This window comes from Bos grunniens, chromosome 6 (genome assembly GCF_055505025.1).
Source record: "Bos grunniens cultivar Pamir isolate PY7600 chromosome 6, Bosgru_T2T1.0, whole genome shotgun sequence".
Classification (NCBI taxonomy): domain Eukaryota; kingdom Metazoa; phylum Chordata; class Mammalia; order Artiodactyla; family Bovidae; genus Bos; species Bos grunniens.
The window spans coordinates 29460153-29474094 of record NC_141170.1 but is presented as its reverse complement, the minus strand read 5'-3'; the positions used below and the strand labels follow the sequence as shown (position 1 = coordinate 29474094).

General features: G+C 36.5%; 1 protein-coding gene across 15 annotated transcripts in view; it reads right to left on the bottom strand.

Moving 5' to 3' along the window:
- Nucleotides 1–13942, bottom strand: part of ANKRD17 (ankyrin repeat domain 17) — a 165763-nt gene that overhangs the window by 26342 nt on the left and 125479 nt on the right. For 14 of the 15 annotated variants that reach the window (XM_086405414.1, XM_086405415.1, XM_086405421.1 and 11 more), the window contains 2 exons: nt 11938–12054; nt 1021–1192 (listed from right to left, as the gene is read on the bottom strand). In XM_086405414.1, the coding sequence (XP_086261540.1) occupies nt 1021–1192; nt 11938–12054 (289 nt within the window). Of the gene's footprint in view, nt 1–1020; nt 1193–11403; nt 11607–11937; nt 12055–13942 lie in introns of those variants that run through there. The other variant, XM_086405430.1, reaches the window with a different exon arrangement.

Sequence of the window (13942 nt, the reverse complement as noted above, 5' to 3'; positions counted from 1 at the left end):
CCAGTGGCTAAGACACTATACTCTCAATGCAGGGGACCCACGTTTGATTACTGGTCAGGGAACTAGATCCATCATGCCACAGATAAAATCTTACATACTGCAAGTAAAGACTCTATATGCCGCAACTAAAAAAGAATCCTGTGTCCTGCAACTAAGACCTGGTGCAGACAAATATATAAACATTTTTTAAAAATTTGGAATTATTTTAGGAATGAATACGTTACTATATATTACATATTATTCATAATTATTCAATTTCTCAATTGTAATAATGTTATTGTTGTGTACAGTATATATAAGACTATTCAAAAAAAAAAAGAGGAAAAATATAAACGTGCCACAATGTTATATGAATCTAGGTGACTTGCAGGTATTCATCATACTAACTCTTAAAATTTTCTGTAGCCTGAAATTTTTCAAAATAAAAGACTGGAAGAGAGGGAAATACACACATACACACCATACATATATGGTGGTTTAATGACAATGGTTCTTTCTAACGTTATCCTTACCTCAAATGATTTTTAGTTAGGAAGTAATTAAAAGTGATTTCCTCATTTAAGAAAAAATCTGAACATGGTCTTGACTGTATATGAAATTATGGAAGTACTGATAATTTTTTTTTTACGATTTTATGTATTTATTCCAGGTGCAATGTCAGAAATCAGCAATTTATTTTCAGATAGCTTAAGGAAAAAAATATGTATATACACTTAGAGAAAAAGATAAAGCAAATATAGTAAAATGTTTGTTTTTAAATTAGGTGAAGGGTATTCAAGTGTTTGTTTTGTCATTCTTTCAACTTGTGTATAGGTTTGGAATTGTTTACAATGGAAAGTTGGGATGAATTCAATAAATAAAAAGGGCATAGAAATACTTTTGGGTTTAATAATATAAAAGATCTACTGTTATCTTGACTCATTGATATTTAATGTTATCTTAAGTTATTTATATTTAATGAAATATAATTTTGAATAGAAAGCATTATATGAAAGAAATTAGACGATTTAGAGAAAATACCTTCAACTTTATGTTTTTCTTTTTCTTGAGCAGCTTGGAGTTCAAAGTTTTCTTTATTTTTGGCTTCAATTTCTTCTAGTTTTCTTCTTTGTTCTTCCTTTTTCTTTCGTCTCTTCTCCTTTCTCTTTTCTCGTTTGGCAGCCAAAGCCAGCCTTCGACTTTCTTCCCTTAACTGTTAAAGAATCAATAAAACAGAATTATAACACTGGAATTTTCATTGGAAAAATGTTGTCACATAATGTCATTCATCATAAAGGTACTGGGATACCATAAAATTCAAAGTTATCTTCGTTCAACTCACTGATCAAAATCATACTCAAGTCACTGTAAAGAGAAGATACTATTTTTAAATGTCAAGATCAAATTAATGATAAAAGACAACCTAATTTCAAAATGGATGATTGATAAAGATATATATAACTCCATAGTCACTAAGGAAATGTAGATTATAAGAGGTATCAGATAGCAAAAGTTTGGGAAAATGAATTCTTTCCTACACTGCCATTGGTATAGATATCAGAGTTTTTGGAAAGGTAATTTGAAAGCCTTCTATGAAAATTACAAACTGCTTATCCTAAGAATATATTCTATAAAATGTCTACCTCTAGTAGAAAAATACAGGTTTAATACTTTCCATTGCAAAAGTTGATTACTATGGTAGTAAAAGGAAACAGGCAAATTCATGTGGTGAGATCCAGGGTGGGGATAAATTAACAACAGTATACATTTACAGAACACTGAGCTGTGCTCACATGCCCAGTTATGTTGGACTCTTTGCAACCCCAGGGACTGAGCCCACCAGGCTCCTCTGTCCATGGGATTCTCCAGGCAAGATATACTGGAGTGGATTGCCATTTTCACCTCCAGAGAATCTTCTTGACCCAGAGATCGAACCCACCTCTCCTGCATCTCCTGCACTGGCAGGCAAATTCTTTACTACTGGTGTCACCTGGGAAGCTATCTATATATTTTATGTGCATTTTAAATATATGTCAAAACAGTGATACTCAGTTTATGGAAAATGTCACAATAGCCTAACTAATGAAACCAGTGCTTAGAGACAAGCTGATAAGCCAAATCAGACTTAAGTTTCTTGAGAAACAGTCTGATTTCATTTTTTTAGTCTCCAGCCTTTGTTAGTCACCCCTCCTCCCTTTTGAAATAATCCCTGTTCAGGGTGACTGAAAGGTTTTGCCACGTTGAAAGTTTTCACATCCAGAGGCAATGCACCATAATTACATTCTCTTGGGTAAGAGATAAGATTTTTGTTTTTGGAAAGATAAATAATTAAGGAGAATCTATAGAAAATCAGAGATACTTTCTCAAGCAGATGGATTTCAGGAAAAAACACAAATGGAAACTGGAGATATAGAATTTGTTTGCATAGTATCTGCCCCCTAGAAACTTTTGCTGATCTTTCAAAAGTACCTAAGTTTCCTCTCAGTTCAGATCAGTTCAGTCGCTCTGTTGGGTCTGACTCTTTGTGACTCCATGGACTGCAGCATGCCAGGCTTCCCTGTCCATCACGAACTCCCAGAGCCTGCTCAAACTCATGTCCATCGAGTCAGTGATGCCATCCAACCATCTCATCTTCTGATGTCCTCTTCTCCTCCTGCCTTCTATCTTTCCCAGCATCAGGGTCACTTCTTTGCATCAGGTGGCCAAAGGATTGGAGCTACAGCTTCAGCATCAGTTCTTCCAATGAATATTCAGGACTGATTTCCTTTCCTTTAGGATTGACTAGTTGGATCTCCTTGCAGTCCAAGACACTCTCAAGAATCTTCTCCAACACCACAGTTCAAAAGCATCAATTCTTTGGCACCTGGCTTCCTTCACAGTCCAACTCTCACATCCATACATGACCACTGGAAAAACCATAGCCTTACTAGACGAACCTTTGTTGACAAAGTAATGTCTCTGCTTTTCAATATGCTATCTAGGTTGGTCATAACTTTCCTTCCAAGGAGTAAGTGTCTTTTAATTTCATGGCTGCAGTCACCATCTGCAGTGATTTTGGAGCCCCCCAAAAATAAAGTCTGACACTGTTTCCACTGTTTCCCCATCTATTTGCCATGAAGTGATGGGACTGGATGCCATGATCTTAGTTTTTTGAATCTTGAGTTTTAAGCCAGCTTTTTCACTCTCCTCTTTCACTTTCATCAAGAGACTCTTTAGTTCTTCTTCCATTTCTGCCATAAGGGTGGTGTCATCTGCATATCCGAGGTTATTGATATTTCTCCTGGCAATCTTGATTCCAGCTTGTGCTTCATCCACCCCAGCATTTCACATGATGTACTCTGCATGTAAATTAAATATGCAGGGTGACAATATACAGTCTTAACGTGCTCCTTTCCCATTCTGGAACCAGTCTGTTGTTCCATGTCCGGTACTAACTGTTGCTTCTTGAACTGCACAAAGATTTCTCAGGAGGCAGGTAAGGTGGTCTGATATTCCCATCTCTTTCAGAATTTTCCACAGTTTGTTGTGATCTACACAGTCAAAGGCTTTGGCGTAATCAATATTGCAGAAATAGATGTTTTTCTGGAATTCTCTTGCTTTTTCTGATCCAACGGATGTTAGCAATTTGATCTCTGGTTCCTCTGCCTTTTCTAAATCCAGCTTGAACATCTTGAAGTTCACGGTTCACGTACTGTTGAAGCCTGGCTTGGAGAATTTGAGCATTACTTTACTAGCATGTGAGATGAGTGCAATTGTGTGGTAGTTTTGAACATTCTTTGGCATGTTTATGTAGGCCAGTTTGATTGAGAATAGTAGAAAATCACTTCAGATAGCATATCAGTGGTCTTGATTACCTAAGGTCCAACAGGGCATTTAAAGACTTTTATCTTTTACTCTGCTGGAAATGACACTGTAGTTGTTCTTGTTGTTCAGTTGCTCAGTCATGTCTAACTCTTTGTGACCAGATGGACTGAAGCATACCAGGCTTCCCTGTCCTTCACTGTCACTGGGAATGTCGCAAACTTATGTCTGTTGAGTTGATAAATGCTATCTAACCATCTCATCCTCTGTGGCCTCCTACTCTTCTGCCCTCAATCTTTCTCAGCTTCAGGCTCTTTCCCAAACAGTTGGTTCTCTGAATCAGGTGGTCAAAGCATTGGACCTTCAGCTTTAGTATCAGTCCTTCCAATGAATATTCAGGACTGATTTCCTATAGGATTGAGTGGTTTGATCTCCTTGCTGTCCAAAGGATTCTCAAGAATCTTCTCAAGCACCACAGTCCAAAAGCATCAATTCTTTGGTGCTCAGTCTTCTTAATGTCCAATTCTCACATGTGTACATAACAACTGGAAAAACCATAGTTTTGACTATATGGACCTCTGTCAGAAAAGTGATGTCCCTGATTTTTAGTATGCTGTCTAGGCTGTCACAGCTTTTGTTTCAAGGAGCAAGCATTTTTTAATTTCATGGCTGCAGTCACCATCTGCAGGTGATTTTGGAGCCCAAGAAAAGAAAGTCTGTCACTGTTTCTATTGTTCCCCATCTTATCTTCCATGAAGTGATGGGACCAGATGCCATGATCTTAAGGTTTTTGCACGTTGAGTTTTAAGCCAGCTTTTTCTCTCTCCTCTTTCACCTTCACTAAGAGGCTCTTTGGTTCCTCTTGGCTTTCTGCCATTAGGGTGGTATCATCTGCATATCTGAGGTTATTGATACTGCTTCTAGCAATCTTGATTCCAGTTTGTGATTCATCCAACCTGGCAATTTGCATGACGTACTCTGCATATAAGTTAAATAAGCAGGGTAACAATATGCAGCCTTGAGGTACTCCTTTATCAGTTTTGAACCATTCCATACCAGTCCATTGTTCCATGTCCGGTTCTAACCTGCTTCTTGACATGCGTACATATTTCTCAGGAGACAGGTAAGGTGGTCTGGTATTCCCATCTCTTTAAGAATTTTCCACAGTTTTTTGTGATTCACACAGTCAAAGGTGTTAGTGTATTAATGAAGCAGAAGTAGATGTTTTTCTGGAACTTTCTTGCTTTTTCTATGATCCAACAGATGTTGGCAATCTGATCTCTAGTTCCTTGGCTTTTCTAAATCCAGCTTGTATACCTGGAATTTATCGGTTCACATATTGTTGAAGCCTAGGCTGAAGGATTTTGAGCATTACCTTGCTAGCATGTGAGATGAGCACAATTGTGTGGTAGTTTCAACGTTCTTTGGCATTGCCCTTCTTTAGGATAGAAAGAGAAAACCTGTTCCAGTCCTGTGGCTACTGGTGAGTTTTCCAAATTTGCTGGCATGAGTGCAGAACTTTAACAGCATCATTGTTTAGGATTTGAAACAGCTCAGCTGGAATTCGATCACCTCCACTAGCTTTGTTTGTAGTAATGCTTCCTAAGGCCAACTTGAGTTGACACTATAGGATGTCTGCCGTTAGATGAGTGACCACACCATTGTGGTAATCTGGGTCATTAAGATCTTTTTTGTACAGTTCGTCTGTATATTCTTGCCACCTCTGTTTCTCTGCATTATTCACTTAAGAAGGCTTTCTTTCTTGTCTCTCCTTGCTATTCTTCAGAACTCTGCATTCAGTTGGATATAACTTTCACTTTTGCCTTTCGCTTCTCTTAAAAATATAAATATATATATACACATTGGGTCTTAGCTGTGGCATGTGGGATCTAGTTCCCTAACCAGGAATCAAACCCAGGCCCCCTGCATTGAGAGTTCAGAGTCTTAGACACTGGGCCACCAGGGAAGTCTCTCATTTCTCTTTTCTCAGTTATTTGTAAGGCCTCCTCAGACAACAATTCTGCCTGTTGCATTTTTTTTTTCCCTTGGGCATGGTTTTTGTCACCATCTCCTGTACAATGTTAACCTACATCCATAGTTCTTCAGGCCCTCTAACAGATCTAATCACTCGAATCTATTTGTCACGTCCACTGTATAATCATAAGGGACATGATTTAGGTTATACCTGAATGGCCTAGTGGTTTTCCCTACTTTCTTCAATTTAAGTCTGAATTTGGCAATAAGGAGTTCATGATCTGAGCCACACTCAGCTCCAAATCTTGTTTTCACTGACTGTATATAGTTTTTCTAACTTTGGCTGCAAAGAATATAACCAGTCTGATTTTGGTATTGACCATCTGGTGATCTCCATATGTACAGTCGTCTCTTGTGTTTCTGGAAAAGGATGTTTGCTATGGCCAGTATGTTCTCTTGGCAAAACTCCATTAGTCTTTGCCCTGCTTCATTTTGTACTCCACGGCCAAACTTGCCTGTTACTCCAGGTATCTCTTGACTTCCTACTTTTACCTTCCAGTTTCCCATGATGAAAAGGAAATCTTTTTTGTGGTGTTAGTTCTGAAGGTCTTGTAGGTCTTCAAAGAACCGGTCAACTTCAGCTTCTTCAGCATTAGTGGTTAGGGCATAGACTTAGATTACTGTGATGCTGAATGGTTTGCCTTGGAAACGAACCGAGATCATTCTGTCGTTTTTGAGATTGCATCCAAGTACTACATCACAGACTCCTGTTGACTATGAGGGCAACTCCATTTCTTCTAAGGCATTCTTGCCACAGTAGTAGATATAATGGTCATCTGAATTAAATTCACCCATTCCCATCCATTTTTAGTTCACTGATTCACTCTTGCCATCTCCTGTCAGACCACATCCTATTTACCTTGATTAATGAACCTAACATTCTATGTTCCCATACAATACTGCTCTTTACAGCATCAGACTTTACTTTCACCACCAGACACATCCCAAGAGGGATTTTTAAAACTTTTATCTTTTACTCTGAGTGAAATGGTACTGTGGGGTTTTGGGCAAAAGAGTGATCTGGTCTAAGTGATACAAGATGATCACTTTAAGTGTTAAACAGAGAACAGATTGCAGAGCAGTGATGGAATCAGGGAGATTAGTTAAATGACTACTGTGGAAATAAAGGTAAGAGATGATATTAGTGACTTGAACCAGAGTGAGAAGAGATGAATAGAGACTAGGATTTCAGATAGAGATCCAAGGCAAAGGTCACTCAATTTTGCAACACAGTGGAGAAAAAATCAAAGATCATATCAAGATTTTTAGCCTGGGCAATTATAGAGTTGTGGGTTTGGAGTAGGCAAAGATCAGGAGCTCATATTTGGACATTAAGTATGAGATGTTTAATTAGGTTTCCAGAAGGACATGTTGAGTAGCTAGCTGGATATAAGAGACTAGAGTGTAGGGAAGAGGTCTGGGCTAAAGATATAGATTTTGGATCAGCTATTATATAAAAGTAAGAAGCAGGATGAGATGATCAATGGATAAAGAAGATCCTGTAAAAAGCTAAATGGCTTACCAATTAAGAGAAGAGATGAGGAGGAACTAGAGACACAAGAAGGAATACTCAGAAAGATTAAGAGAAAAACCAAGAGTGTGTAATGGAGGCTAAGTAAAGACAGTATGTCACGTGTTACTAGGTTTAGTAAGATAAGGATAGAGAAGTAATCATTGGATTTAGCTACATGAGAGTCCCTGGAGACCATAAAAACATAGTTTGGTAGAGCTGAGGGAGTGACAACCTAGCAGGAGTAGACTCAAGAAAAAAGGAATTGGAAATTACCAAAGTAGACAAGGAGTTCTGCTGCAAATGGGAGCACAGAAATGGGCTTGCAGCCAAAGAAACAGGGGCAGGAGAGAGGTACTGGAGAAATCAAAAGCTTTCTTAAGACTGGATAAAGAAATGTGCATGTTGATGAGGATGATTCAGGAAAGAGAGCAAAATGATATAGAAGAAAACACAATTGCTACAACAATGTTTTTGAGTAAGCCATAGCAGACAGAAAATATGATCTAGCTCACAATTGGAGGGATTGGTTACAATAAGTTTATCCAGTAACTAGTAGGAGGTATATGGGTACAGGGGGGATGTCTCTGGCAGTTTTCTTCTGGTGCTTCGGTTTTCTCACTGATTGGAGTAGGATGCAAGATCATCAACTGAGGTTGAAAAAAGAGGATATACTAGATGTCACAGGATAAAGGAGAAAGAAACAGTGGTCTAGATGAGAGGCAGAATAAACTAGGGAAATATATAGTATGACTACTGGGCAGCATTAAAGGGTTCACTGTCACACATTTAAAGTAAAATTAGTCATCAAGATTGATGCTTTTTTCCCCCCTCTTAGAAACTTAGTTACTAGGCTTGAGGTAAGAATAAGGAAAAAGAAGAGTCAGGCCAGTGAAGGGTGGCATTATAAATAGATCTGACTATTTACTGGTAGACAGAATGTTTTCAGGATTGTTGGAGGCAGCTTTACTCTAGAGGGAGTAAAGCTGAAAAGAGGTGATAATCAGAGAATGAAATGTATAGAACTGTGATTGTGAGGTGGGCATATGAATCAGTTCAAAAACGGACAAAAAAGAAAACATCCATTAGAAATATTTTAAAAATATACCCTACATAATTCCCTAAAAGATTAATGAAAGTTTACAAAGGGGAGAAATAAGAAGTGATAAAGTACAGGGGTAAAAACATTAAAAATGCAGACCAATAACATCCACCATGGATTCTAACAGCCCAAAGCATAACCTAGTTGTTAATGTCCTAAGAGATCAAGCAACTAACTGCGAGTATTCCAAAGTTAGACCAGAGGAACTGCTCCAGAGCATGAACTCTTGCACATAGTAAATACTCAGTGAATCAAATGTTTGCTGCATAAGCATAAGGTAATCTGATAAATATAACAAGCCGTATTGAGCAGCAATTTTCACAAACCTATTAACCAACATTTTCAAATTAGAAAGGTTGATCAAAGTAATAAGTTATCCATGTAGAACATCCAAGTTAAACTAAATAAGACCAACTTCAGTGATGTTTCTAAATCAGAAATGGTGGAGCCAGAATGTACCAAGTCTCAAATGGCAAAAAGGTGTATTTTTCTAGATGTAAGTCATAAGCAAAAAATTGTGAACCAAACCGTAACACATCTCAATCTGATAATTTACCAAATACACTAGAAAGAAGCTGCAGTTCAGGCAGAATAGTCTCCTCCATAATCTAAAATTCTATCTATATACCACCCTCATTCAAAACTGCTTATAAAGTATCAATGCATATGGAATAATTTACATCTAATTAATTTATGATTAAGAATTAATATTATGGGGAAATATGCAATGACACTGAAGGAAGTTCCTATCGAATTGCTTTAAATCTGAGGCTCTGAAAACATTAACATCAAGGTTAAGAAAGGCTGGCAAGAATTCAAGGAAACAACACTATGTACTGCTGATGGTATTAGGGAAATATTCTGGAAGTATCAAATCTAAAATATACTGACTCATGTGAAGAAAGAAACTTATTCCATAAAAATAAAAGTGCCAAAATATAGCAAAATATGTATAATAATGTTTATTGCAACATTATGTGTAGTGACAATACTGGAAACTTACTATGTAGTATATTACGCAGTTATAAATCACTATCAACTGAAAATATTTTTCAGTTATTGAGAGTGGGAAAAGCAAGTATTAGAGTATTATGTTCACATCATTCTTTTATTTTTCAAGTATACTATCTTCACATACATGAATATTTATGTGTTCAACAAATGTTTACTAACATGCCAGACATCATTTTGTGGTTCATACACTCTAGTGGTAGAGAGAGACAAACAAGTAAACTGTAGTATTTAGAATATCAGAACATGAAAATAAAGAAGGGAAGAAGAGTAGAAAGATGTGAAAGGGAGACTATGAGTCAACTTTGCAGAGTTCACAGTTTACACTGCACATATTGTAACAAAGAAAAACCCATTCACATTAAGAATAGACATGCACAACTGGACATATGCCTAAATGCTGTTTGACTTTGTAATCCACAGGCTTGCAGTATATTCCTAAATGTATTTCATGTAACGTATAAACAACAAAGGGATGAAACAAAAATTTTATTTAAAAACAGACATCTATGTCTCAGCTAAAAAAAAGGATGCTTTCTACAACTGTGTTTTTGTTTAGTTGCTAAGTCGTGCCCCACTCCTTTGTGACCCCAAGGACTGTAGCCTTCTAGGCTCCTCTATCCATTGGATTTCCCAGGCAAGAATACTGGAGTGGCTTGCCATTTCCTTCTCCAGGGGATCTTCCTGACCCATGGATCAAATTTGTGTCCTTTGCATTGGCAGGAGGGTTCTTTACCACTGAGCCACCAAGGAAGCCCTTCTGAGATTTATAACAATGCAAAAAGAAACAGTATCATTAAATAATACTTAGAGAATCTAACATTTAAAAATGAGAGAGTAATACAAAAACAGGACATTATAATACTGTAAGGAGGAAGCACTAAAACGCAGGTGGACTTCAATTAAGGGGAGCAAGGAAACCAGGGAACTTAGAATAAAAAAGTAGATTTAAATCCTATCCTAGATTAGGTAAATTACTTATTATCCCATAGATTTAGTTTCTCCATCTGTAATATGAGGGTAATAACACTTTTATAGAGAAGACTCAAATAATTTACATTCTCTCCTATAATTTGGCCCTATATATCGCCTGGTATTTTAGTAAACATTAAATAAATACTAGATGGAACTGGTCATATTTCACTAGCTGGTTATGCCTTGGTCGTGTATGTCTTCCTAGTGCATTTGGTACTTCTGATAAATCTGTTGGCAACAAATTACAAGGTTCAGGATCAATGTAGTACAGATTTGGATGAGGATTAAGAAAACATTAGTTGAGATTACTGAGCATTATAGAGGCTAGGCTCTCTAACTTCCAGACAGGTAAAGTAATCGTTACGGTGATTATAACAAATTGTTCTCAGGATATTATAATACTATAATACTGTATTATAATAGCCTGTAACAATCACTATAACAATCGTTACAGTGATTATAACAATATGTTCATATTCAATTAAAACCTCAAAGTGGCCAAGAAAAAGCTAATTTTTATTTGATCAGAATATAAACTAGAAAAATTTTTTAAATGAAAAACCTTAATATTAAATATATTTTTCAGAAAATAGAGTATTTTTACATTGACTTTAGAAAAAAATGTTTAAAATAATTTTATTTTCTTCATGCAAGATGAAATGTGTAGCTTAACATAGTAAGTCTAAACAAAAAGAATGTACCTGACTCTAATGAAAAATATTCTAATATACAAATAACTTGTGAACAACATGGGCTTCAACAGGCCCATTTCATGCGAACTCCTTAAAATAAGTAAGTACTACAATACTACACAAATTGCAGTTGGTTGAAATCCATGGACTTGAAACGGCAGATACGTAGAGCCCAATTCTAAAGTTACATGTGGATTTTCCGCTGCGTGGGGGAGGGGCCAGTGCTCCAGCCCCACTATTACTGCATATTTAAAACTTCATGTTAAACTTTAGAGCATTTTTAACCTTTTTAAAAAAGATAAAACATGGCAGAATATATATTCTATAATATTCAATACCAACCAATTCTTTTCCTTCTATGATTACTATTTCTATAATATTACATTCTAGAGGACAGTGATAGAACAGAGAGTAAAGAAGCAGCTATGGGTCTGTCCAAACTATACAATGTTTGGAGTATTTTACTCCCTGCAGGAATAATGGGGATGATGCTGTAGTATGCCTGAAAGAGATTTGGATGGGGATTAACAGAACATTTGTTAAGATAACTGAACACTAGAGGCCAGGCTCTCTCACTTCCAGATCAATGCAATTCCTACAATAACATTTTGTTAATTTAACCATAAAGAAAACTACTTTAATGATATAACAATATTTAAAATACTCAATTCTACCAGTTGAGCCAAACTTGGAGAGAAAACCATGAACATAATTTAAAGCAAAAGCAAAACAAAGCAAAAAACCACAGATTACAAATAAGGAGGAAGAAAAGCAGAAAGGAAAAAAGTAGATAATATTTTTCATATGTAAAGGTTATCATATGGAAAGGTTACCTTTTCCAAGTCTAACTCCTCTAATAAAATGCTGGCATTTTTGTTTGCTTCAGCAGCCTGTCTATCTTTGGCTTGTACTATTGATTCCATACAAAGGTGACACTTCTTCAGCATCTCCTAAAACAAAAAAATTAAGATGTTTCTAACCTCAAAATAATTAACATTTAGAGAGATTCCTGAAAATATGAAAATATTAAATAAGGTACTCGAATGAACATAAGCAGTAAAGATCAATAGTAGGGCAAAAAGGGTACACATAAAAACATAATTTAAATGGCATGTTTTTTAAAATACATAAGCAAAGAGCCTCTACTGTTCTTCAAAATAATATCCATTTGACTGGTACTAAAATTATTTAGTCCTATAATTTTAAAAATGAGAAATCATACTGCAAATAGACCTGCAATAATCTGTTAGGTCGTTAACAGGCTAAAGGAAAGGCAATGTCAACAAAAGAGAATGGGTTTAAAAACTTTTTAAATACTTATTTGGCAAGAACTGTTCTCAAATACTTTGTTTCTGTAACTTCTTATGCTGAATCATTCATAAAAAACAATATTTATAGACTTTTCTCTTATTTCATTTTCAGAACACACTTTTTGACAGGAAAGGGATATTTCCATACTAAGATAAAGCCTTATTTTCAATTTCTGTCCCCCTACATAGATATCTAGGAATACTAATTCTCATGAAAAAATCTAGAGGCAGGCAAGACAGTGGATTAGCTATGTTAAATCAAAAATTAATGAGAAAAGTTGCTGTCACATAATAACTGAGAAAATGAAAGACATTTTCACATTTTTCAGAGGCATGTCTTAGGATTTCATTCCAATATTTTGATTTCAATTAGAATTCTAAGGGGATTTATTTTATGTTCTCTTCCTTTCCTGCAAAAATATCCTAGCAAATTCATTCTTAAGCTGACAGTCTGATTTTTATATTATGTTGAACATGTTAAGAGTTTTCTTGACCATAAGTAAGAGTACTATGCTAATTTTTGCTTAAGTATAAAAAAAATTCACTGACTTGTTCCTCTCAGAAGAGTTATCAGTCTGGTTAGATTATATCACTAATGAATAGTAACAATAACTTGCTTTAGGTTGTTTATCATCAACATTAAAATTAAATTAGCTTAAGTACTATCTAAAAAACTAAAGTAATTCTATCATAGAAAATGTTTTATTACTTCATTCAGTTCAGTTCTGTTCAGTCGCTCAGTCGTGTCTGATTCTTTGCGACCCCATGAATCGCAGCACGCCAGGCCTCCCTGTCCATCACCAACTCCCGGAGTTCACTCAGATTCACCTCCATCAAGTCAGTGATGCCATCCAGCCATCTCATGTTCTGTCGTCCCCTTTTTCTCCTGCCCCCAATCCATCCCAGCATCAGAGTCTTTTCCAATGAGTCAACTCTTCGCATCAGGTGGCCAAAGTACTGGAGTTTCAGCTTTAGCATCATTCCTTCCAAAGAACACCTAGGGCTGATCTCCTTTAGAATGGACTGGTTGGATCTCCTTGCAGTCCAAGGGACTCTCAGGAGTCTCCTCCAACACCACAGTTCAAAAGCATCAATTCTTTGGCACTCAGCTTTCTTCACAGTCCAACTCTCACATCTATCCATATGGAAAAACCATAGCCTTGACTAGACGGCCCTTTGTTGGCAAAGTAATATCTCTGCTTTTCAATATGGTATCTAGGTTGGTCATAACTTTTCTTCCAAGGAGGAAGCGTCTTTTAATTTCATGGCTGCAGTCACCATCTGCAGTGATTTTGGAGAACAAAAATATAAAGTCTGACACTGTTTCCCCATCTATTTCCCATGAAGTGATAGGACCAGATGCCATGATCTTCGTTTTCTGAATATTGAGCTTGAAGCCAACTTTTTCACTCTCCTCTTTCACTTTCATCAGGAGGCTTTTTAGTTCCTCTTCACTTTCTGCCATAAGGGTGGCGTCATCTGCATATCTGAGGTTATTGATATTTCTCCCGGCAATCTTGATTCCAGC